This window comes from Mustela erminea, chromosome 6 (genome assembly GCF_009829155.1).
Source record: "Mustela erminea isolate mMusErm1 chromosome 6, mMusErm1.Pri, whole genome shotgun sequence".
Lineage (NCBI taxonomy): Eukaryota > Metazoa > Chordata > Mammalia > Carnivora > Mustelidae > Mustela > Mustela erminea.
This window is the reverse complement of record NC_045619.1, coordinates 81,229,240-81,256,717: the sequence shown is the minus strand read 5'-3', so window position 1 is coordinate 81,256,717 and position 27,478 is coordinate 81,229,240. Positions and strand designations below refer to the sequence as shown.

The following is a 27,478-nucleotide window of genomic DNA, read 5'->3' as shown; positions in this document are numbered from 1 at the left end:
CAGCTGGGGACAAGGACCTTTGCATCCCATGGGCCAGGGCCAGTGATGCTGCTAAACATCCTACAGTGCACAGGACAGCCCCCCACAAGAGAAATCCAACCCAAGATATCAGTGGTGCTGAGGCTGAGGAATCTGCTGACTGAGTCCCTATGCAACACCCAAAACTACTCCCCACGTCATCTGCGTCTCAGCTTCCATCCTGCCATCCTTCAGGTCTCTCTCCCACCTCAGCTTCCATCCTGCCATCCTTCAGGTCTCTCTCCCACCTCAGCTTCCATCCTGCCATCCTTCAGGTCTCTCTCCCACCTCAGCTTCCATCCTGCCATCCTTCAGGTTTCTCTCCCACCTCAGCTTCCATCCTGCCATCCTTCAGGTCTCTCTCCCACCTCAGCTTCCATCCTGCCATCCTTCAGGTCTCTCTCCCACCTCAGCTTCCATCCTGCCATCCTTCAGGTTTCTCTCCCACCTTTCCAGTCGTCTCCTTTGACAGCCACCTACTGATCCCTGAGTCACCAGCCCCCCTCTCTTAGAGATGTGAGCCCTGCCTCATTGTCAACCTCTCCAAGACATTTCTTCTGACATAATTCTTGGGGATTTCCACCTCCACCCTCCCAGCACCCTGTCCCTGCAACTCTACCCTGCCCCAGCTCCTCATTCCAATGCTCCGTATCCCAGACCCTGTCTGTCCTAAGGACTGTAATTCCTCCCTTAGTCAGAAAGATCCTGACTCTCCAATCATATTTTTCCTGTTCACTCTCTCCAATACCCCAACTGCAAAAATTATCAAACCCCACTAAGGTCTAACTGTCCTGATCCTGCTCATGACCCTGGTGCTCTACTCTCTTGCAAACACCCTAAAACTCTCTTAGCCCTGTCTTGCTTCACTGAACTGGCTTGAAGAAACCCCCACATTGCCTAAATCAAACTTGTTGTCTAAGGTACTGTTCCCCAAAGCCGGACTTGAATGGGAAAACCACACACCTGCCATGACAACACACCCCAGGTGGGTTCTCCTAGTGCTGCCAGGAAATCACCCTGCATTTCCCAGAGCTTCCACTCTCAGATGACTGTCTCATACCTTCTCCTCTCTCTTTGGGTCGCTTACGCTCTTCTTTCTTCCTCAATGTTAGTTAATGTCTTGCTTCTCGTTTCACTGCTAAACAAGAAGCAATCAAGAAAATACTTCAGGGGCACCTGCGTGGCTCAGTCATTATGCCTCTGTCTTCAGCTTAAGTCATGATCCTGGTGTCCTGGGATCAAGCCCCACATCAGGCCCCCTGCTTGGTGGGAAGCCTGCTTCTCCCTCACCTACTACCCCTGCTTGTGTTCCCTCTCTCACTGCGTCTCTGTCAAATAAATAAATAAAATCTTAAAAAAAAGGGGGGGTGGCACCTGGGTGGCTCAGTCGTTAAGCATCTGCCTTTGGCTCAGGTCATGATCCTGGGGTCCTGGAATTGAGCCCCGCATCAGGCACCCTGCTCAGCGGGGAGCGGTCCCAATACACTGGTTTTCCTCCTACTTGTAAGAATAAACTGTCTCTGCAGCCATGGGGGGTGTCCAACCTCTCCACTTATGGACCGGATTCCATTCCTTTCTTTTCTTCTCAAGGATGTCATTCCAAAAATCCTTCCTTCTTGCTCCCGCATCATCCTGTTTTCCCTCCCTACTGAATTAATTTCCATCACCTTATGAACAGAAACTCCTGCCTTTTTTTTTTTTTTCTGTACACAGCTGGTACAGACTTGGGGGTGGAACAGCACATTGACAGACGAACTGTCCGCCCAGCAGGGCATACCAGGCAGTTCTCTGGGGCCTATAATGCTTGCATGGTGGACATGCTGGTGGGGCAGGGGATCTTGTCCTGGGCTTGTGACACCTGGGTGTCCCAGAGGCTCCCTGGCCCTAGGTCCTGGGCAGCAAGGGCAGCAACACCAGGCTCAGCTCACATCCTTCAGGGCGGGGGCGGCACACTGGGGCAGGATGGGGACTCCTGGGGCACATGAGAGTTGTAGTATTTCCGCTGCATCGGTTCCGCCTGCTTCCGTGTCAGCCGCTGTGTGAGCTTCCGGAAGTCGGTGCTCAGATATTTGCTGCATAGCACAGAGCCCATCGGGCCACTGGGGTGGGTGGGGACGGTGCAGTAAGGGGAAGTCGCCACAGGGAAATCTGACGTCTGGGGGGCACTTACTGCCACTCGCCCTGGCAGGGGACACGCACCACCATCCTTGAGGGCCACCTTCACGAGCTGGTGATAGAACTCCTTGAAGAGAGTCTTGGCAGAGCCCAGGGGGTCTGCAGAAGTCAGTGATGATGACATCAAAGGCATCCTTGTTCTGTTTCATGAACTCAAAACCATCGCCCACATGTAGGGTCAGCTTGGGGCCGTAGCCACCCACAGCTATGCCTGGCAGGAACTTCCTAGAGACCTGAACAGCATCCTTGTCAGTCTCCCACTGGACCACAGGCTGACTCCACGGAGGAATGCTTCACCCCCCTCCTGCAGGTCACCCCCATCTCCAGCCCCGATGAGCAGCACCTGGCTGGGGACAGGGCGGCTACAGAGGGGCAAGTTGGCTATCGGCTCCTGGGAGAATCAGCCCCCTCCGTGCACTGGGTGACGCCATGCAACACTAGCACATTGCCACAGTGCTCACTGCAGAAGACAAGGAGAATCCAGGGCAGGCTGCAAGGCAGGAGGAGAAGGGCAGTAGGAAGGGACCGGCTCCGCCCACTGCCCGTGCTACAGCCTAACCTGGCCAGGGGTAGGGGCAATGCCTATCATCTTCAGACTAAATTAAAAAACTTCTCTTCGATGTGGTATATATACACAATGGAATACTATGCAGCCATCAAAAGAAATGAAATCTTGCCATTTGCGACAACATGGATGGAACTAGAGCGTATCATGCTTAGCGAAATAAGTCAAGCAGAGAAAGACAACTATCATATGATCTCCCTGATATGAGGAAGTGGTGATGCAACATGGGGGCTTAAGTGGGTAGGAGAAGAATAAATGAAACAAGATGGGATTGGGAGGGAGACAAACCATAAGTGACTCTTAATCTCACAAAACAAACTGAGGGTTGCTGGGGGGAGGGGGTTTGGGACAAGGGGGTGGGATTATGGACATTGGGGAGGGTATGTGCTTTGGTGAGTGCTGTGAAGTGTGTGAACCTGGTGATTCACAGACCTGTACCCCTGGGGATAAAAACATATGTTTATAAAAAATAAAAAAATTAAAAATAAATAAATAAATAAATAAATAAAAATAAAAAATTTTAAAAAAAATCAACTGGAGGAAAAAGAAAATAAAAGGAAAACCTCATTCTAGTTTTATTAAGGTGCAGGAAGTATGAAACTAAAGCATGTCTTAACAATTCGATGAGAAGTTCTGTTACCATAAACCTGATACATACGCTCAGTTGAAAAAAAAAAAAAAAAAAACTTCTCTTCGTCCTCATACATAATAACACCTTGTTCTGCATTCATGTTCAGAGAAGAAAAAAATAACTGGACGTGTTATCTAAATGCTGTGTATCCCATTCCTCTTCTCCCGTACTGTATTCAGTCCTCTCTAGTTTTGTATCCCACTGCTCAGCTCAGACTTCTCCTGCCAAGGCTTCCACACGACTAAACCCAACTTCCCATCCTTCCCAGCAGATCTGGTCATTCCCTCCAACTTCAAACCTTCTTTGGCTCCCAGGACTCTCATTTTCCTCCAGCCTCGCTGCTCCTTCTTCTCAGCCTCCTCTGTGGATCTGTCCTCAGGGCCTCTGACTTGTGAACACTGGGGTCCCCCGGGCTCTGTCCAGGGTCTCTTCATCTGAGGCCTCGCTGGCCTCAGTCCATGGAACAGATTCAAACACCACCCCTGTGCGGACAACCCCCCACATCTCTAGCTAGACTGCTCTAACTCTACATCTGTATATTTTACAGCGTAGCGACATCTCCGCATGGATGTCTCAAACTTCACGCGCTGAAAATAGAATTTTTATTTTCCTCTGCGTATTCTCCCCTCAAACTGCTCCTTCCATAGTCCCCCAGAGTCAAAAACCTTGAGTCATCTTTGACTGCTCTTTCTTGCACACCTCAGGTCTGATCTGTCAACAGATCCTATTGGTTCTACCTTCGAAACATACGAGAATTGGAGCATGTCTCACTAACACCAGAATTAGCACTCAGGACCAAGCCTCCACCACCTCTCACTTGGGTTCCTGAGAAGTCCAAGCGGTCTCCCTGCTTCTGCTCCTACGCTTCTGTAATCTATTCCCAATACAGCCAAAGTGATCCTGTCAAAACACAGGGCAGGGCAGTCAAATCATTCCTCTGCTCAAAAGCCCCCAGTTTATCCCCCAAAGGCTTACCCTTAATTGATTTCCCAACTCGTTCAGAATAAAACCAAAGTGTTCACAAGGGCCTATGAAGCCCCACTATCTGCTGTCTTCACCACATTTCATTCTGCTCATCACACTGGCCTCCTTCCATTTCCTCAAACGTATCTCAAACTCCTACCTCCAGACGTTTGTCTATGCTATTCCTTCTGCCTAGAACACCCTTCATCTAGATTTCCAAATAGTTTTTTGTAGCACCCCTGCTTTCAGGTCTTTTCACCTGTCCCCTTCTGTACACCCTTTTCGGAGACATGCCCTGACCATTCCATTTAAAGCCACAGCCAGCCCCTGCCCCGAACACATACGTGTTAATTCTTCCTTTACCCTTCTCTAAAGGACTTAGCATGTCCTAAGATCTTGTTTATTTTGTCCTTTATGTCTCCCCCACCAAAACGTAAGCTCCAGAAGTACAGGGATGTTTTTTCTACTGTTCACTCTAGTGCCGCAAAGAGCAGAGTAATATTTTAACTCTTGGGGATCGTATATATTTCCATCTAGTTAAAGACAATCAAACGTCAATTTCAGGAAATCAACAATATTTTCTGCAAAGCATAAAGCATGTTCAGAGAAGAAAAAAATAACTGGCTCCCCTCAGAAAGGGAGCCCAGTTACACAAAATCCCAAGCAAGGATAATGACTCTTCAGACCTCTTTTCTGCATAGACACAAGTGTGGAACAAAGGGGACCCCCTCTCCCTCCACTCTGATCCTCCTCTTCCTAAGTCTCTGTCTCGACTTAGTCTTTCTAAATCCTGTAGTTTCTCATCATCTTCCCTGGTTTATCCTATTATGACCCTAATACTCTTTGGCGAGCCTAAGCTCTTATTATTTCCTGCAAATTTGGCGGAAGCTAAACTAAGGAAAACAGCATCGACTGGCATGAAACAAGAGGTGGTTAGAGTCTTCCTGCCTCTAAAAGCCAGGAGATTTAGACATAAAGCCCAAGTTCTGGAAAGGATGGAAAGAGGGATCTTATCAGCGAGACTCAGGTCATAAAATATAATTCTTTAGCCTTTCCTTTCCTTCCATGTGCTCTTGTGTTGACGTCAGCCTGGTTTCCATCCAGCTAGCTACAAGCAGCTTCCCCACTGCTCCCCTGGAGTTCTTCCCCACACCCCATTCCTCCTGTGCACCCAGGTTCCTGGGTCAGTACCAAGAGAGTCAGGGTCTCTAGAAAGAGCCCTATCACTCAACCTTTCCCTACTCTTCCTGCACTCCTCGGGGCTTGGAATGAACCTGGGCTCCTCTGAGCCAGCCATGACTGATGAGCCCCTGGCCTCAGGTCACCTTTGCTCTTAAGCAGACCTGAGAGTGAGTGCACCAGAGGAAGCCTGGGTTGCCCTACATCGGCATGCTACCACACTGCAGAAAAGCCTGTACCTGCTCCACTACTGTGTTGGTGGCTCCCCAGCCTCGGTTCTAACTGAACTGCCTCGTTCTGCAGCCTCTGCTTCAAAGTCTGAACTCAGCAAGGTTATCTGGGTATCTGATAATCCAGTCCCCAGACTCCCTTTGGCCAAATCCCTTCTCCACAATCCAATCCTTGTCCTCATGAACCTAGCGTGTCTTCAGAGCCCATGTCCCTAAATGATGGCCACCCACCACAGGGTTTCAGAGCATCTGGCTATGTCACCGTTTCCTTCACTAGATACCCCTTGAACTAACTGCTTTAAAAACTACAATAGGATTAATTATGGTTCATCAGCATAAGGAAACAGAAGTTAGAGATAACAATAATGTCAGAGAGAAAAAAAAATAGCATATAGCCGTAAACTGTAAACCTTCACTGTACTGTGTCCGTCATATCTCAATACACCGGAAAAACAACAGTGTGGGACACCATTCAGAATAAAATATTAAGTTAATTAAGCAGATCACAAGCAGATTTTCACTGCGCTTAAACAAAGAACCAGGATGGAGCTGGTCACAGCTCGAGCTACCACAACAAGGTCACCTAGTTACTCTCTGTGGAGCCAACATTTCACCAGGCCCCGTTCACCGGGAGCCCCGTCCACACATCCACGCTGCCTCAGGTGGGGCTGTGTCCTGCTGGAACATGTCCCCAGCTCCTCACGAGCAAGAACACAGGCACCCAACGTTCGTCTCGGCTTGCCCCTGGGCAGTTCAGAGCGTCGGGCCCAGCCGTGGGGGCCCCACCGAGAACCAGCCACGCGGGGGCTTTCCGGCGGCGTTTACCGATCCCTGATTTACGCAGTCCTGACAGCAAGCCCGGCTGGGCCTGACACATCGCCACAGACACCTGAGCTGGGAAGGATAACTTTCCCGTTGCTTATCGTGCTGGGAATCAAGGTACTCAACCAGCATCACTCGCGTGGGCCTGATATCAAACGAAAGAAAAACAGAAGACCTGAAGGATACAAACCAATAACGATAAGCGTTTTATTCTCCCCATTGGCCAAACTGTATAAATATACTCCGCTGAAAACACGAGGTTCTTGATCCTTCTAAAATCTGAACTAGCTGAGGATAAAGCCTGGGTAAATACCGTCTACGCCTTGCTGTGTTTCCGTTCACCTCAGCAAACAGCAGCTGCTGCTTCCAGATGCTAGATGGAGAAAAACAGAGTGCTGATACCTCGGCTCCTTTTCTTCTTCTCCCTCTTCTTTCTGTTTGCAGTTTCGCTTTCTGCCATGCTCCCTCTGCTCCTGGGTTTGTGCTGGTGCCCCTGGTTCGGATCTGAATGTTTGGTTTGGACCCACGTACCTGGTTTTGTCCTGGCATCCACCCAATCCACCTGCCTACACATGAGAGCCACCGGTTTTTACGGATGCTGTTGCTTTCTGCCTCCAAAAAAAGGCTTCCCTTGCATGTCGTGCCTGAGTCCCTCGGGTACTCTGTTCTCAAGGCGCCTTACGCGCCTCCTGTTTGTTTACCAGGGAGGCAGCAGTTTGGGAAAGATCTGTGTAGGAGGGAACTGAGGCAGGAGCCACGGTGATGTGGGGAGGAAATGCAAGCGGCTGTGGGCACGGTCCCTGCCGACGGGGGGGTGCAACGAGCATCAGAGGTGCGGATGTCTAAAAAGCATAAGAAAATCAGGGACTCCTTCCTAAACACAGTATGAACTCGCAACTAGAGAAAGATAATAACCGGATACAGAAATCTTGTCTCAACCACACATCTAAGAAAACCATGCTTCACCAAGTTTAACTCTGCTCCTGTGGTCTCAAGAAAGGGCTCTAGATATCGTTGAGGTATGACAGTGAGAAAGAAAAATATGGGGAGTTAGACTAAAAATCCCCTCTCAGACCCATCGTTAAGAGAAATCTCTTAAAACATCAGTGTATCCTGTGATCCTCAAGTTCTACCCCTTGTCATCCTTAGACTCACCAGCCTTCACCCCTTGCAAAGGAAAACAAGGTGGTCAAGAAGCTGACACTGAAGGTAGAAGAACATTACCAGTGTGATTACAGTGCAGACTACCTGTTGCAAAGACCTCGCTGAGGCAGGCCAATCTCAAACCTCCTAAGACACTAAAATCTGTTCTTGAGAAAAATACTTTTATTTTCACACAGGGAATCGGTGCGAACCGTATAGGTGCTTGCCAAGCACATCAGCACTCTACTGCACACAGCTCTTTGTAGATTAGAAATAGTGCTTGAAGAGTATCAACGTGCAGCAGTTAGAAAATAAAACAAAAAAGGGCCAGCTCCGGGAGTCTGTATCAATTTCATATTCAAATGGGAAAGATCTGCATCAATTCTGCTTTGGCGTTCTCACTGTAGAAGTTAGGGGAAAAAAACCACAAAACTGCCCTGCTACTTTAACTAAGATACAGGATACATTGGTGGGCATTCGCAATTTTCCTTCACTGAAAATCTCATTGAATGTAACAGGGAAGTCATTGAATACGTGGTCTTTCTATTATAGCCAAGTGATTTTCACAGTAGGCAATCTGCTAGTACACCACAGGAGTCCCACACTGTGAAATAAAATGGCATTGCAGATACAGTTTCATGTGCAATCCCTTTTCAGTCCAGAGCACTGCCTAGTTTCCTTACTCTTGGCTGAATTTAGTAAGTAATCCATAAAGAATGAGTGAAAAGAAGAAAAGCACATAATGAGTTCTCCTTTTTTTTTTTTTTTTGGTCTTTATCAATAATACAATTGTGCTCTGCCAATTACTGGTGTAGCAACTGTATGTCACACTTTGAAAATAAACCAAAAAAGCCTTTTGCCTTCCTGAAGTGGTAGACAAGCCATTTGCAGCAAGGGGCAAAAATAAGTAAATCTAGGTGGATCCTGGCATGCTTTTCCTACACATCTGGTGCAGTAATACGGTACGTGAGTCAGAGAAACACTTCTTCTCATCCCTCTCTTCAAACGAGCCTAATATAAAATCTATTTGCTAAGGACATTCTGCACGTGACATCCTATGTGCTTAATTTTCTTTAAACAAGGCATTAATAAAATCACAGTAGCATCTAATAAGATTTTTAATTCCTTGAGGGTGAGAACCATGGCTAATCTTTAATGAGCCTAATTTAGTGAGAGCAGTTAGTTCCCCCATTGGTAGGAACAACCAACAAAACAGTCCCAGCCCTATGAGATACATCTATAAAGGTATGACTGACGGCTGCATAGTGCAGTGGGAATCAGACTCGGCAATGTACCTGTATGTGCTCACGGGAGACCGGTTTCCAGAGTCACTGATGGCAGAAACTAACGGCAAAGCTACCTGTGAATGGAGGAGGAGTTTTGGAAGGAACGATGCTACTTTACTGCAGAAAGTACAAAACAGTATGAAGAATAAGTTTACAGAGTAGGACACCAAGACGCTGTAGTTCAGGAACCCGTTCCCCAGAGAACCAGAGCTTTAAATACACAGCTCTGCCACTGAGACCTGTGCCACATCTAGAGGCACTGAGGGCAAGATTTCATGAAAAACCTTCTGCATTTGGTGAGAATGGTAGAGGTAGTAATAGTACTTACAAACTCTGGGGTTCGGAAATCAGGCTGACTTTCCAGTGCTCCAAAACTGGAGACAGCTGTCTGTTCAATGTTGTCCAACACTAGAAATAAACAAAGAAAGCAAGCATGACTTTCACTGGCTCATAATACTTTTCTGCTTGTGAATCACCAGCATCGGTGTTTAACAACTGTATCAGCACTTGTGGCACACCTCCCAGGTTATGGGACTCAACACTCTCAGCCATCAGGGCCACTCAAAATCTTTAAGAGCTATTCCATCTATTGGACAAGGCCATGCTTATAGGATACTCCGTCTTAAAATGCTCGAGGCTAGATCAACTATGGAAAATCACTTAGTTTCCACTTGGAAGGACACAGCAACTGAATGTTGTAAAACTCTAGCTAAGGAACATTTTAGCCTATTAATGTTCTCTCTTCAACTATATCTCAGAGAACTGAGGTGGAGTCATTTGGGGTAGTAATTTTCTGTTTTAAAATCTGTTGACTAGCACTATCCGGTAGAAATATACTGGGTGCCAAATAAAACTTTCTAGTAGGTACATTTTGAAAATGGAAAACAAACGGGTAAAATTAATTTAGTAATATATTTAATTTGATATACCCAGATCATCTGAACATGTATTCAACATAAAAAATTATTAACAAAATAGTTTACTTTTTTTTTTATCCTAAGCCTTAGAAAGCCAATATGTATGTTATAGTCACAACACATTTCAATTTGGACTAGCTACATTTCAACAGCTTAATAGCCACATGTGTCTGGGGGGTCACTGTGTTTCACAGCAGTATGGGAGGGGAAAAGGAACCAAATCCACAGGCTGGTTTGTTCTGCAAACACCAGTCTCACCGTGCCCACAAGTTCCTGATATGAATAAAAGGAACTGGTCCAGATCAAAAGATAAGAGAGAAAACAAGACAAAACAACCATTTGCAGTGTGTGCTTCCAGACTGGATCTGGGCTTGAACAAACCAGATGTAGAAGACTTAAAAGCAAACTGGGGAAATCTGAATATTGATTAAGCATTGGATTATATTAAGGAGTTACTAATATTGATAAAGGTAACAACGTCATTTGGACTCTGTGTGGGGAAAATGTTCTTAATTAAATGAACTTAAATATTTAAATGTCACATGTACATTTAAATAAATTTAAATATTCTAACTTATCAACAGGTCTAGCCTCTTCAATAAATTGATTATATGAAAAAGGCAGAGATTGAAAGAGCCTAAGGAACGTATCTCCAATATGTGTTTTCTTCCCCACACCATCAAACAATTACCTGAATTCTGACACTATCCACCTGAAGAGAGCATCAGACCATGGGTTAAGGGCTTGGTCCCACAAGACAGGCCCCAGCAAGTCCAGGCTGTCACTCGAGCTTCTGACTGACTGGCTGTAAATCAGAAGTTCCCACCACCCTCTCCTTGGGTTCAATTAATTTGCTAGAGTGGCTCACAGAACTCAGAGGAACGTTTACTTACAGTTATCAGTTTATTATAAAGGATACAGATAATAACAAGAAGAAGAGGGTCAAAGGCAAGGTATGCGAGAAGAGGCACAAGGCTTAGATGCCCTCTCTTCATGAAGGCGCCACTCTCCCCACACCTGCACAAGCTCACCAACCTGAAGCTCTCCAACCCCACCCTCCAGGTTTCTACATAAGCTTCCTTACTTAGACAGGATTGATTGATCACAGGCCACTGGCAACTGATTCAATCTTCCTTCCCACCTCCTTGGAAGTCAGAGGGCAGGACTGAAAGGTTCAGCCCTCTAATCTCCCTGTGGGTTTCCATTGCAACCAGCCCCTCACCCTGGGGTTACCCAGGGGCTTTCCAGAAGTCCCCTCATCAACATAACAAAATGCACCTTTCTCTATCTCCTCATTTAGGAAGTTACCAGAGTTGCAGGAGCTCCTGCCTGGAACTGAGAAAGATCGAACATATTTCTTATTATAAAATCACAATATCACAACCACCATTAGCAGTATATGGTATCTGCATCCCAACTTGGACCAACCAGCTTTTTTAAAGGACATATTTATCAAAAATAGAAAGGCTGAGCAGGGAAAAAGCATTAAATTGTGTTAAGAAATTACTTTTAATTTTATTAAGTGTGATGTTTTCTTGGCTTTGTCATGCCTTTTAAAAAAGTATTCTAATTTTTAAAGAATCCATTAGAGGCTTTTGGGAAGGAAAAGGTTGAGTCCCCACCAATCCAGAAAAAAATTCCCTTCAATGGTTCAAAAGAAAGCTTATTGGGGAGATGGATTAAAAGTGGCTATTCAACAAAACCAAAATGTCAGCCAACAATTCAGCTACCAAACTCTTAGTTTTGACACATCACTAAGAAACATCTCAATATCTATATTAGATTTAAGCTCTACTCAGAATCTTGTCCACTAAATTCAGATCACTGTACACCTATGAACCGAAAGGTTGTGCCAGTAGCCATGACAATACAAACAAGTGATTCTCACTCTAGAAAAACTGAGCTTCTCACAAGACCCCTAAATGTGAACTGAAGCAGAAACCAGAAATAAACATGGTGGGCCAAAGCTTACAGAACTGCAGCCAAAGCCAAAATTACGGGGCTTGCCTCCGAGTACCCCAGAGGAATGTGGCGATTACCGTGCAGCCTTCTACACTTAGAGAATTGTAATGGAAGAAACTGGTTTATTCCAACATCAGAACCACGGTTGTCCAAGATAATCACAATCTTGAAGGGTGCTTCTAGAACTTGCTAAAATGTGTTTATACTGGTGGCTGTGACACTGAGTTGGAAATCAGTGATCTGCAACTTGGTTTACGCTAGGAAGGAAATGACCTAACGTTTTTATATTTAGATATTAAAAATCAGGTATGTGGTATTTATGATACATTGTGTTGTGAGGTTTTCTTTTTTTTTTTTGGCAAAACCAGCAACTCACTGGAACATAATACTCAGATATTTCTAAAAATGAGTTTTGTGAATCAGATGAAGTGATCTGACTTTCGCATCTTATCTGGATTACTTCACAATTAGATGCCCAATTTAACCATGAGGAATCTGAGGTCAAAAGACAGGATAGAACTGCTGTTGAGTTTTTTGGGGTTTTTTGTTTTTGCTTTTTTAAGGAAAGACTTAAGAAAGTATGCATTTGCTGAAGGAGAAGAAACAAGATGTATTACCCAGATGTTTTATCAAATTAAAGACACCGACTGCAGCTTGAGAGGATTTGTGAGAGAAAATATAGAACTATTTATAGTTTTAGTTATTCTGTCGGTAATGGAAACTAATAGATTCACTGCTTAATGTCAACACAAAGGAGAAACTGTAAATTTGAGTGAATAAAAACAGAAATGGCTTTACTGAAACATCATCTAGGTAGAACAAAGCTGCAGCTGTTGCTCTCATGACCTACTGTAGTACTGAGAAGCAAATGATTTATGATGCTAATATGATCATTATACTTCCACTACCGAAGGGCTCCCGTTACTATTTGATATTCTCATTTCTGGTAATCTAACACAGCTGAAAAAGTTCATTTCTCAGCAAAAACAGTCAAAAGCAAGGTGACGCTTTGAGGGCTTTTTATGAAAAACAGGGCAGAATCGGGGGAAAAAACCTTCTAATAAGGCAAAAATGTTAATTTTTTACCTTATATAAATCATTTTTCATTTACCATTTTGAAATGTATTTTTAGTACTGTCAACGTGCCTCGCTATACACAACGAAGTACCACTTTGAATGGCTTCATGGTAAGGTCATTTATTTCAGCTGTTGGTACATAAAAGTATATTTTTGTGATCTCTGTGTTATCTGCTCATCAAAAAGCTTACTAGAGACCCAAAAAATAGTTATTGTAATATGATGACCAAACTTTGGCCTTTACCTATTGGTGGAATTTTTGTATGGATTTACAAAGAAAGCACAATAGAAAGTCAGGTTCGACGAACATTCACTGCCCGGTTTTTATTTTACACGGTCATTTGTCATTAGGCCCTGGGGATACCAAGAAGAACCAGGCAAGCAAGTCTCCCTCTTCTTGAGAAAAAGAAATTGAGACACGATGAATGTTAATTTTAAGCTCATTAGTAAGTGCCAGGCTACAAAGACTTACAGAATACTGAAGGAATACTTTGGAAAGCACATATCTATCGATTTGGTTTATGTAGGTAAAAGTCAAACAATTGAGGTTTTGGGTCAAAAGAAACCCATTAAAATTCTACTTTTCCAAAATTTAATAATTAATCACATAACAATTAGTTAAAAGTAAAAGAAAAGCATGTTTTAAAAACTATCAAGGTAGGGTACCTGGGTGGCTCAGTGGGTTAAAGCCTTTGGCTCAGGTCATGATCTCAGGGTCCTGGGATCGAACCCCACATTGGGCTCTCTGCTCAGTGGGGAGCCTGCTTCCCTGCCCCCCGTACTTGTGATCTCTGTCAAATAAATAAATAAAATCTTAAAAAAAAAGAAAGAGTCTTATTCTAAAAACAAACCAAAAAACTATCAAGGTAGGTAGGTAAAATAAGATTAAAGGAATCCAGTCATCGGTGGTATTAGTTCTGACTGACTTGCCAGAAAAAAAGGAAGGGGCCCAATATCTAGAGGCCTTGTCACTTTAATGGGTTCATAACAACACAGTGGAAAGCTCACCAGAGAGTTGCAATTCATATGCTTATTCATCTATCAATTAGAAGAAATGGAATAACTAACACTTATTTTCCAACGGTAAAATAGATCACTTCTAGAGCAAAGCAAATTTGAGACTTATTTAAAGTGGGTGATAAAAGGATCCATTATCTATAATTTTATAACTTAGCCAATCTATTATCCATCAGAAAACATAAAAAGACCTTTCAGGAAATTCATGAGTAAAAAAAAAACAAAGTGCCTGATAAGTAGTGCCCTAGCAATGAAAGTAATCAGAATTAGGCATTCACACTTTATCAAACAGCACCAGCATGGAAGTGGGTGGGTCCAACTGACGTATTTATTACGGGGATTGGTTGCCACTCCCATCCAAGTACTACCCAGGCCCGACCCTGCTTAGCTTCCGAGATCAGACGAGATCGGCGCGTTCAGGGTGGTATGGCCGTAGACTGATTGGTTGACACTGAAATGACCAGACTCCTAGTGACCACATGAGAGATAGCAGGTAAAAATAGATGAACCTGGTGCAAAGGGCACTGGGCATGGATTAAAGGGATTGACGGAGTTCAAGTCCTGATTCTGCAACTTTAGCAGCATGATCCCAGGCAATAGCTTAGTCTCAGTTTATTTATCTGAAGCTGTTAATAAAATTACTTTCCCTTGTTATCTCACAAGGCTGTGTGAAGGGTACAAATGACAACTCAAAAGCATGTTGTAAAACAATACAGCACTATATAAATTAAGTTCATGTACACAGACCCAGCAATATGAAAAACTATAAACAGAAATTTCCTGAGTGTGTTATTTTATGCTTGGCACTTCTAAATTTCTGATCTTATTTAATACAATTTTTATCTTTGTTTTCACAGATGATAAAAATTTCAGGTTATCAGTTGCCTGAAGCCAACCACCAAAAGTGACACAATGAGAATCTGAATTTGTCCAATTCCAGAATTGGACATATTTTTGAATATATTGCTTTGTCTCCTCAGCTGCTATGAATAATTCCAAGCGTTCCCCCTATTGCTAAATGTAAGTTGATAAGGAATCAAGATAGCATTGTACATACAAGTCAAATAAATATTAACCAACAACCCATCTTTTTCTTTTTTTTTTAAGATTTTATTTATTTATTTGACAGAGAGAGAGAGAGATCACAAGTAGGCAGAGACACAGGCAGAGAGAGGGGGGAAGCAGGCTCCCCGCCAAGCAGAGAGCCTGATGTGGGGCTTGATCCCAGGACCCTGAGATCACGACCTGAGCTGAAGGCAGAGGCTTAACCCACTGAGCCACCCAGGGCCCCCTAACCAACAATCTATCTTGAAAATCAAATGACAGAACGGTATAGTAAATATACCAGCACCATTAGAAGAACTAATGGAAAACCCCCACAAGATAAGTAAACAGATACAACATTCTGGCTAATGGTTAAAGACACAGAGCTAGGTAATAGGAGTACAAACATCAAGATAAAAAAGTAAAGAAACTGCCTTCAGGAACGTCATGACCTAGTGAACTTTTGTACAAGCAAAGAGGTATCAGAAGGGCACCTGGGTGGCTCAGTGGGTTGAGGCCTCTGCCTTCAGCTTGGGTCGTGATCCCAGGGTCCTGGGATGGAGCCCCGCATTGGGCTCTCTGCTTGGTGGGGAGCCTGCTTCTCCCTTTCTCTTTGCCTGCCTCTCTGCCTACTTGTGATCTCTCTGTCAAATTAAAAAAAAAAAAAAAAAAAAAAAGAGGTATCAGAGGAATGGCCCATTCACCTTGGAAACGAGGATGTATTCGCATATCCAGATTGGGGAGGATGTCTAATGATTTGCCAGGCAGTCCTACACCTGAAACTCCTCCCCTTTGACCAGAAGTCTCTGAAAACTGGTCTCAGCATTCACTGGGTATTTGACCTGAATGTTAGCACCCACCCATCACAATTCTTAAAAGTATCTGCACACTTGGGCTGCCATTTCCTACCACTTCACACTTCCCAGGTATTACATGGGTCCACTCAGTCTCGCTACCCACATCTTTTACACGTGAGCCTTCACGACAGGGCCTGCATCACCATGTGGTAGGTGTATTTGGTCCTCGGGTTCCGGTATCTCTCTCTCTGGCCTCGGTTTAACAGGACCTATTGTATTTTGGTGACAATTAAGTAGGGGAAAATCTATTTCTCATATTCTCCATAGCCTGTAAGCCTGCAGATTATAGACCCTGTCATATTAAATGAGATTCTAAAATGAGGCCAAAGAGTCATCATAAATGAAAAGAAAGTTAAAAATGAAACATAAAACACAAAGACACGACAGTTTCTTTCAAGGCTGAGATGGCTGTGTTTTACCACTCAGGGCCGTGGACTTGAATTGTAAGACCTCTACACAGTTTAACTCTGTGGCTTCAGGCACACCATTCAACCCTGCATCTGTTTCCTCATCAATAAAGTGCAGATGATAATGCCTACATCAAAAGGTCATTGTGGACAATAAATTAACTGACACACAGATAAAAGTGACTTGAAAAGTGTCAAGTACTATATAAATATTGGCTATTATCATTTTTTTACTTTAATAAAGTCTGGCATTCTTAATCTTGTTAGGCACCAAGTTTTCTTCCTAACTTTTCACCTTGACTCTTCTTTTTCGTAAAATAAATTCAAGTGTAAAAAAACAAAAAACAAAAAACAACACAACATTAACTCAGCAAATATTTTTGAATGACCTCAATGTCCTATGCACTGTTGACTACTACTTGCAATGAAAAGAGACATGACTCAGGAAATGTTTCCTCATTTTTCTGAAAGTGGACGGATAAATTTTGTTTTTTTTAACCCCAGCTTGTTACTGGCAATAATGGTAATATTTAAATGGGGGAAAAAAAAAGTGACATCATCCTCTAATCATTTCTGGAATGCAATTTCAAATTCAAATTGATGGTTTCTATTAGAATTCTGTGTTTCCCATCATAAGGCAAAAATGTGTTCTTTCTCACTCTCTTGTATATGCTCTTTCTCTCTCTCAGATCATTCTGGAAGTGGAAGAAATAGCTGAAGGGGAAAGAAAAAGGGACAAAGGCAAAAATGTCATTATGAAAATGTCAAGTTTGTTAGGGTAAGGAAATTTTTGACTTATGTCTGAAACCCAGCACTATCCATCAGGCAATTTAGAAAATTAATAAATATTCTCCCTAAATTATGGTAAAAACTGCCTTGTTTCAAACCTTCCCCGTTGGCTTGCCATTTTTGATCAATATATTGTAATCACACTGATTCAACTACCTAAGCCAGAGCTGGGGTCATTCTTCACTTTTCCCTTTCCTTACTTGACATTTGGTCAGTTACCAAGTTTTAACCTTTTTATTTTATTTTTTTTTTAAGATTTTATTTATTTGAGAGAGAGCGAAAGCATGCACGCAAGTAGCTCCGGGTGCATGGTGGGGTGCAGCGAGAGAGAAAGGGAAAAGCAGAATTCCTGCTCAGCAGGGACCCCAATGTGGGGCTCAACCCCAGGACCCCAAGATCATGACCTGAACCGAAGGCAGACACTTAACCGACTGGGCCACCCAGGCACCCCATTCTTTTCATTTTTAAACTCCTCCTAAGTACATTTTATCTGAAATGTGCATCCCTTCGCTGCCTCCACACACACACATTCTACTGTTTCTTTAATTTTTTATTCCAGTGCCACCAATGTACACCATTTATGGACCAAGTCAGGTTACTTGCTCAACTTCATGCTCCTATAGCACTTTCCATTGTCTAGTAAAACCTGTCAGGTCACTAAAGGTGCCCAAAACCTCAACTTGCATTATTAGTTATCAAATAGAGTGTATTTTTCAGTTGGTCTTCTAGAGTGTGGAACAGAAATAAAGAGGAGTGATTATTATACATAAATTTTCAGCTTTGTACTGAACAGAGGCCCAAATAATCACATGGTAGTTGCTCTCTCACAACAGGCCACCACCACAGAAGATAAAATTGGGGGGAAATATAGGTTTCCATCCCCCTCACTGCACTGTATGGTCCTGATTCATTCTTTTTCTCCGCTGGTCCATAAGCTCTCGGGAGGAAAAGCCGTTATCTTATTCTACTTCGTTTCCTCAGAATTTGAAACAATACCTAATATGTTACAGAGTATCCGTAAGTGAGTGAACCAAAGATGGGATGAATTATAAGCTCTGTCATTCTAGAAAAGTTATTAGCGCTCTTCAATTTTCAGAATGTAGTCTGATTACTTACATAATCACACCAGAGTTTTTATAGTTCCAGAAACATCCTGCACTGGGCCACAGTGAAGTATGTTCACACTCAAGGCAGGCTAACAACACGGTGCTCCTCCAAGATAATATTCTTCCAATATTTTGACAGAATTTACAAAAAGGAGGATCCCTCGCTTTCTTCCGCACTGCCCACTGCCCCAGCAATGCATCAAACAGAACATGCTCCTTCCCACAGCGCAACAGAGTTCCACAGAGGAACAAAAGAGGGACCGTTCAGTGAGTCGCTTGGGCATCTCACCCTTCCAGCCCCACCCCAGTGGCAACTCTAAGGACTTCTTCGATCCCCCCAGTAGCAATATAATCCCCAACAAGAGCTCTGATAAACACAATTTTCTTCATCTTGTTATATTTCTGTGCTGTTTGGAGTGGCTTTAGCTCCTCTTACGCACTGCCTCTGCCTAACCATCCCCTGGTAATTCCGCTCCGAAAATATACCTGGAAGTTAAACACGGCTGTTTTTGAAGAGCTGGGAACAATGATCCCATTATTCATTCGCACATCCCAACCAGGTTAGCTAATGCTTTTACAGAAAAGCCGACTGTATCTCTCACACTTCTCAGATTCCAACTGAATTCATCAGTTCCTTTCACCATCTTCAAAGTATTTTATTGTTCTACCCTATGTGAAACATAAAAACTTCCATTTTAGCAATTTTTCAGTGTACAATCATTGTACACTGGTTGCATTCATTCTGTTCACAATATTATGCAACCATCACCACTGTTTCCAAAACTTTTTGTTAATCACATCAGAGAGACTCTGTAACTGCTAGGCAGTAACTTCCCATTTCCCCCTCCCCACAGGCCATAATAATGTCCAATCTACTTTCTGTCTCTATGAATTTGCCTCTTCTAGAAATATTTCATGTGAGTGGAATCATACAACATTTGACCTTTTGTTTCTGGCTCATTTCTCTCGGCAGAATGATGTCAAGGTTCATCCATGTCGCAGCACGTGTCAGAACTTTATCCTTTTCTATGACTGAATACTGCACTGTGTGTGCGGGGTGTGTGTGTGTGTGCGTAACAAACCACATTTTATTTATCATTCATTCATCCTTGACGGACACTTGGGTTGCTTCCACCTTCTGGCTGCCGTGAATAATACTGCAATGAACAATAGCATACAAATATCTGTTTGAGTCTCTGTTTTCAATTCCTCTGTGTCTATACCTGGTAGTGGAATTGCTGAGTCATTTAGTAATTTAATGTTTAGCTTTTTGACGAACCAGCAAACTGTTTTCCACAGTGGCTGCACCATTTCACATTCTCATCTACTCCACTGTGGTTGCTGGGCCTGTTTTTATTGTCATATCTTAGACTCCATTGCCAAATCCAAGGCCAAAGATTTACCCCTGTTTTCTTCTGAGAGTTTTAAGGCTTTAACTCTTATGGTTAAACTGTTGATCCATTTTGAGTTAATTTTTTTGTATCTGATGCAACATTCAGTCCAACTTCATTCTTTTTACGTGTGGAAATCCAGTTGTCACAACATCGTTTGTCAAAAAGATCCTTCTTTCCTCACTGAGCGTACTTGGCACCCTTCTCAAAAATCCATTGGCCATAGATGTACATTTTTATTTCTGGACTCTGGAGTCTATCCTACTGGTCTATGTTTATCCATATGTTAGTACCATACTGTTTTGATTACTACAGCAGCTTTGTAGTAAGTTTCGAAATCAGGAAATGTGAGCCCTCCAACTTTGTTCTTCTTTTTCTAAGTTGTTTTGGCTATTCAGGGCTCCTTATAATTCGGCATGAATTTGAGTCAGCTTTTCCAGTTCTGCAACCTTTACCACTTTAAAAATTAAGTTTTTAAAAATTCAGATTTAATAGCATTGATAATAATCAATCATGTAAATGAAGAGTGACTTTATTTGATTTTACCAATTTGGTGTTGTTTTTTAAAGCTTGGCTAAGACAGTTTATGCTCTATAAAGGACAAGTGGTATTAATTATAGAAATATGTTGCAACAATATCTTGGAAAGCTATTACTATCACTTTACAGTTCAACTGGCCCAGGCCTCCCAGGACCCTCAGGGTCCTGAGTTTGCAGTTGGCTTTAACTCAGCTGAAACCCGGTCCTAGTCGCTGACCTGTCAGTCCCCAGATTATAGTGATTATACAGTGTCCTGGGGATGAAAGAAGACACCACCCTTAAATTTCTATTGTCTTTAAACTCAAAACACATTGAGTTGTTACTCCTTGCTCACCCTACCCAAGTAGGCCTGATTTCAAAATGAGTTTTTGAACCCTATGAGGGATGAGAACATAGAAATGCAAGAAAAAAATAGTAATTATACACACACACACACACACACACACACACACACACATAGGCCCACAGTCCCTTACCCTTATCTGAAATCTTTGATGCCAAAACCTCTGTGTTTCAGAATTTAAAAAGAAAACAACTGGAGAGGGAGGCTGGAGAGGAGAGGTGAGCCTGGGCAGCACATACTGCACGGAGCACTGGGTGTTATACGTAAACAATGAATCCTGAAACACTACATTAAAAAGGGGGGGCTTTGATATACAAAAAAAATAAAAAATAAAAAATAAAAACATTATTTCAAAAAAAAAAAAAAAAGAAAGTAAATAGCTTTTATGTATATAGTATACATTACTATGTACCCTCAGTGGAGTCTGGGGCAACATCCCTTAATCAAATGAAGTCAGTTTTATAGCCAAAAATATGAACACTCACTCTAAGTGGGATAAATAAGATATATAAATAGCCTCATGTTGGCTGAGGTCCAGTGTCTCCAACAAAACTGTCAGGTGTTTTTTGGTTTGTTTTTGTCTTTGAGTATAGTTGACATACAGTGCTATGATCTGTCAGGCTTTATAACCAAATGAATTACCAAAAAAATTCTTTTTAGCACTTTTAAGATTTTTGAATTCTAAGTAAGGAAGTGTGAAAGTTTAACTACTAAGAATGTATTTAGCACACAAAACAGATCTCAAAACCCAATTACACAGCTTGTCATATATACACAGAGCAAAAGGCTCACAACTGCCTTCGAATTGAAGACGAGGAAGGACCTCTTCTTAGATTGTCATCATCACTCATCATCTCACATGTTCAGTATTTGCCAAATCAGTATTTTCCCCAGGAATCAGCTACAAACAAACTCAGAAAGCGAACCATAAATTTGCATTAAAAAACCAGAATTTACATGCCATTTTTAATGATCAAATTGACAGAAAATAATTACTAACACCTAATAGAAGCGAAGGAGCAGAGAAGACATACAGATTTTGCTAGTGTCAGGTTGTACGAGTTTGTGGTTGGCAATTTGGAAAAATGTAGCAAAAGCTTTAAACTCGTCATATTCTTCAATCTATTATAATTCTATTTCTAGGAAACAATTCTTGCTTAAGTCACTGAGGACATGGCTACGGATAATACATAATGCAATTATTTAAATAATTTTGTAGAAGAATATTCATCACACAGAATTTTGACAATGTACTTCAATGTGAAAAAGTAAAACTGCATACAGTATATGCCCCAAAGAACTGAGAGCAGGAACTCAAACAAATATTTGTATATATCCCTGTCCATAGCAGCATTATTCACAACAGCCAACAGGTGGGAGCAAACCACGTACCCAACTGCAGATGAACGGATACACAAAGTATACTATGCAATATTATTTAGCCTTAAGAAAGCAAATTCTCACACATGCTCTAACACGGATGAATCCTAAGGACAGTATGCTAACTGAAATAAAGCTGGTCACAAAAGGATAACCACTCTATGATTCCATTTATCTGAGATCCCTAGAGGAGTCAAGTTCAGAGACAGAAAATACAACAGTGGTCATCAGAGGCTGAGAGGAGGGAAGAATGGGGAGTGACTATTTAATGGGTGCAGAGTTTCGGTTCTGTAAGAAGAAAAACTTCCAGAGATGGGTGGTGGGGACAATTGCACAAGAATGTAAATGTACTTAATCCCACTGAACTGTACATTCAAAAAGGGGTTACAAGTAAGTTTCAGGCGATGTGTATTCTACCACTGTGAAAACAAAATGTTGTTCTGCTAATGACTGTGGACGAAGCTGCCCTAGGTAGCAGGCACCGGGGGTCCCAAGACAGAGGAACATAAACAAGATGTATACTATGCCTTACCCTCCTTAGCTGGAGAGCTCTCTAAAGGGTTGAGTCCATAACCACTCTGTGGTGGAGGCATAGAGGGCTTTTGTGGTGCTAGGGCTCTTATCTCCTTGCCTAGATTTTAAATCTCCCTTTTGTCATGAGCTGTTTTTAATAAACTGTAGAGTATATAAAACTAGCAAACAAACAAAAGCCCTATATATACTATATAATCTAAATTTGTATGGGGTAAAAATAAACTGAACCCGAAGATAATGGGTGATGGATGTCAGGTGTTTTCATTTTTTTAGTATCTGTCTATGTTTCCCAATTTTCTACAGTGAACATGTATAAAACATGAATATGTTAAGGAAGGGTCTCAATCTTTTTTTTTTTTTTTTAAAGATTTTATTTATTTATTTGTCAGAGAGATAGAGTACAGGCAGGCAGAGTGGCAGGTAGAGGCAGAGGGAGAAGCAGGCTCCCTGCGGAGCAAGGAGCCTGATGCGGGACTCAATCCTAGGACCCTGAGATCATGACCTGAGCCGAAGGCAGCTGCCCAACCAACTGAGCCATCCAGGCACCCCCGGAAGTGTCTCAGTCTTAACTATAAGCCAAGTTCTTGATTTCCACCCTCCACTATGCCCCCCTCCCCTGCCAAAAAGACCTCCGTCTTCCCCATCTCATGGGGAAGTGGCCCCCAAATCCACCAAATTAATCAGATCAAAATTACTGGAGTCCTCCCTGGCTCCTTTCCCTCATACCCCTGCATTTAACTCCTCAATAAATCCTATCAGCTGAATTTTCAAAGTCTACCCAGATTTTAGTTTAAGCTACCAGTTAAATAATGGACCCAGAAAGTAGCTACTTCTCACCATTTCCATAGTGCCTACAGAATACCAGCTACCAATTAAGGAGTCCTTACATTTCAATGCTTGTTTTATAGCTAAGTTCTTTTTATATAGAGTTCATCCTCCGTTCATCCTCACAACAGCCCTATAGGGTAAAAATTAAGTATTATAGTTACCTTCATATCACTGATGAAGAGGCATAGAAAAGTCCAGCGTTTTGTTCAAGACCATACAGCTAATGAGCAGGAGAATCAGAATTTGAACTTAGGAGACCAGAGGCAAGGCTTATAGCCATATTACACTGCCCCTTGGCCTTAGTTAGCTTGCTTTCTCCCATTATTCAAGTCTCTGTTCAAAATGCATGCCCCAGAGAGACTGTCCTTGAAATCCTAAATTTAACAGCCCAAGAGTAGAGCCACTGTTCTCCATCACCTTGCCCTGCTCTACTTTCCTTTAGGACTTAATAATAACTTCCTTATTATATATTAAGTGAGTTCCATGACGGAGTTTGTTTGTAGATGAATCCTAAGCACCTAGAATAGTACCTGGGATGTGCTAGGGACTCCATAATTATCTCAATGACTTACCAAATGGATGCATAACTTCTGTAAGGCTGGCTGCTGAGTCAGATCTGAATTCAAATCCCAGACCTACCACTTCCACACTGTGTGAATTGGGGCCATTTATTCAACCTTTCTATGCTTCCAAGTCTACACCTGAAAAATGGGAATGATAGTACTTCCTCCCGGGGTTGTTCTAAAGATGAAATGAGTTGTGGTGTGTGAAATGTTTAGCGCATTACCTGCACACAGTAAACACTAAATGAATATTAACAACAAGTATTATACAAGGAGGGAGAAAATGATGTATTTGAACCTTCATGAAATTCTTTTCATTTTTTTAAAAAGACTTACAGCCTTCCAAGTATGTCAAGAAATAAGAATGCTGACAGCACTTTATTCAATGTTCTAGTAACTCAAAAATTAGGAGAGTGTCTGTAAATTCAATCTGATACTTAAAAGAGATCACAAAGAGAACTCAAGACATGTAAATTCCATTTTTATGCATTCTCTACTGTATTATCTAAGTATTTCTAAATCATGCATATTACTTAAATTTTGAATGTATGCATATATATTTTTTAAGCTACCAGTTAAATAACAGACCAAGAGGACAAAAATTCCTTTCATGTGGATTAGTTTTAACAGTTTAGGATATTATTTTAGGTGAAACAGAACTGAATGCCTATATGGTTAAGTGGTTTAAATTCATATGTGGTCACTGCATCTTCGTGCTGCCCATGCTCAGCAGAAACACGACAGAGTCAAGGGGTACTCTGGCCGCAAAACCTCATCCTCTTCCCTTTCACCCTCTAGAGCCCAGGGAGCTTGGCGGAAGTGGCCACCCAGACCCCATGCCCCTGTCATTCCCTTGTGCGGAAGCGATGGCCAGAGCCAAGGCCATCCTAAGTGCTGAGAACGCAGGGGAATGTGCTCTGAACGAGTGGCTGTTTGAGGGAAACTCACACCCTGCGTGGAGAGACAGGAGTTGAGGCAAGAAGCATCCTTCCGGATACACAAGCGCCTCTCTAGGAGGTCCCAGGGATTGAACCCAGGCCCTCTGATCCACAGAAAAAGTAAACAAGTCTGGGGTCTCTTTCTTTCCTTATACTTAGATTCTGTAACTTGAAATACTAGCTCATTTGCCAGCGGGTAAGAACCTCCCACTACTCTCCCCAGTAGATGAGGCGGGGCACAGAGACAGGGGTGGGGAGGCAGGCAGCCCGCCCACACAGGAACATTCCAGTCCTAATTTGGGAGCTCTTTATGTAATGCATTAGAAGGCCGTTTCTTTTAGAATCCCATCAGGAACTTCAGTCATGTGATTATCTTCCAGCTGGCCAGATGCAGCAAGAGAGGTTCAAGTACTTCTACTCCAGAAAATACCACAAAGTGGTTATTTGAGATGTTAAAAATAAACAGATCATCCAAATATAGCTAAATCACCTAGAGATGCAAGGTATTTAAATTCTCTCAAAATATGCATTTAACATGCTAATTACAGAAATACTAATACAAATGACACTTAAAGCTGATTGCCTTTCCCTGGGGAGTAATAATCCTGAGGCCTGTTCCAGAATCAAATGTCTTAAATTACTGGTCCTTTGTGAGTTCATCTCATGCCTGCTTTGTCCTTGTCCTTCCTTCCTGTGCACCAAATTTATATAAGCATAGGGCTTTCACACAAAATAATATCAACCATTTCTGTAGCATGCAATATGAACTAAGTCCTACAGGTCTTTGAGATAAAAAAACATCCATTAAGATATTTACATATGAAAGTTTTAGGTAAGAAAAATAATACAAGTGACCATCCAGGAAGGACAGATGCCACCCAGGGCTGGGAAGCTGAAGGTGCTCCTCAGTGGAACTGGCTGGGGGCTGGAGGAGGTGGTCTTGAAACCAAGCTCTGAGCGAGGTACCAGAGGAGATAGGAGACCACCTCAGAGACTGCTCTGATAAGATAATCCAGGCTGGAACTAACAGAATGACGGTGGTGGTGAGGACGAACAGAATTAGAGGGAGTCCAGGGATATTAGGGCCTTAGAATCTACAACTCCTGTGGGTGACGGGAGGGAAAGCAAGAGACGCCCGGTCTCGGACTCCTGTCTGCCCTGGGCAACCAGGTCTGTGAAACAAGAAGGGCCTTGGGATCTTCAACGTCTCCTTTGCCAGTTTCAGTGAAGTCTTAACCTTCTGGTTTGTAGAGGAAGTGGAAAAACTAGGTGCTTTGAGAGAGAAACGTCATAAAGTCCCATGCACGAATCAACTGCACTACACGTTATTCATTCAAGCAACGAGCAACTGCCGGGGGCCTGCCATGTGCCAGCACTGGCCACGGCTCTGGGGCTGCGGCAGTGACCAGTGACAGAGGACCCTGCTCCCCACCCCCATCCCCACCCTCCTTGGCCTAAAGCCTCCTCCCATGCCTTGGTTCCCATTCCCACTGGCTTCTTACTATCCGACATTCAGCATTTTTTCCTGACTTCGACCTACTCTTCACTTGCAACTCGTTGACATTTTTCACGCTCAAATTTCTTCCACCTTAAAAAAAAAGAAAAAAGAAAAAAAAAAAAGAAAGAAAAGGCCCCTTGCCGTGGGCACTGTCACACTATCAAAATGTCAAACACACATGCCCTTTGACCCCACAACTCCATGTTAGGAACTTGTTCCACAGAAATTCCTGTGCACATATATACGTAAGGACACACAAGTAAATATGCACAGGTATGTTCAGTGTAGCGTTGTGTGAGAAAGCAAAGCTGTCTAAATATTCAAATATCTAGAGAATCGACTCCGACATACTAGAAGACTATATACACCTGCTCCATGGGATGAGGTCTCTGAAATACACCGGTACAGATACAAGCTTTAGCAGACCCTCTGGCCATAAACCCAATTTTTGTAAAGTAAGTGTGTATCACTGTGTGTGTGTGGTAGAATATGCACAGAAGAATCTAGAAGGATATACCTCAAATTATTAATGGTGGTCATACTTGAGGGAATGCAGTTAAAGAGGCTGTTTTCAGTCATATTTTTTTAATGTTTAAAACTTTTACAATGAGTGCATACTGCTCTGATAACCAAAATAAAACAATAAAGATAAGTGTTTCCTTCCTTCCTGAGAAGGAAACACGACTTTATCAGCCTTTTCTACTGCATCTGCTACATTACAACATAGTCCAAAATCCTTAATACTAATGCTACGGCTCTAGGTGGGCGGGCATCCCTCGTACGGGTACCCAGCCTCTAGCCACCTGCCACTCAACCCTGGCTAAGATCATCCGTGACTCGCATGCTGCCAAACCCAACATCCGTTTTACATTTTTGCCTTCTTTGACATCTCAGCAATCTCTGACGCAGCTGACCATGACTTCTTCTGAAGACTCCCTTCTCTTAGAAGTTCTTCCGTCCATCCATGGGGCCTCCTCACCAGGACTGGAGCTTTGCTTCTGAAAATACTCCGGACTCCACCTATGGCCTGCTCTGCTGTAATTTACCCATGGTGTCTGTTAACAGCTTCAGCAAAAGGCTCCAAATGCATCATTTTATCTCGGGTGATCTCTTCTGAATTCCAGACTCATACGTCCAAATGCTTATGTGACCCCTCCTCTCGGAAACCTCCTAGGTATCTCAAACTCACATAATGTTCACACAGGATTTATGTTTACACACACACACACGCACACACACACACACCTCTTTCTCCATGATGTCTTATTTCAGGAAA

The 27,478-nt window shown here is 42.7% G+C and overlaps 1 protein-coding gene and 1 pseudogene across 4 annotated transcripts in view; both read right to left on the bottom strand.

The window, feature by feature from the left end:
• ANO6 (anoctamin 6) overlaps window positions 1-27,478 on the bottom strand; it is a 187,894-nt gene that overhangs the window by 102,555 nt on the left and 57,861 nt on the right. For all 4 annotated transcript variants that reach the window (XM_032347961.1, XM_032347962.1, XM_032347963.1 and 1 more), the window contains one exon: window positions 9,341-9,420. In XM_032347961.1, the coding sequence (XP_032203852.1) occupies window positions 9,341-9,420 (80 nt within the window). The remainder of the gene's footprint in view (window positions 1-9,340; window positions 9,421-27,478) is intronic.
• Window positions 1,428-6,638, bottom strand: LOC116592409 (annotated as a pseudogene).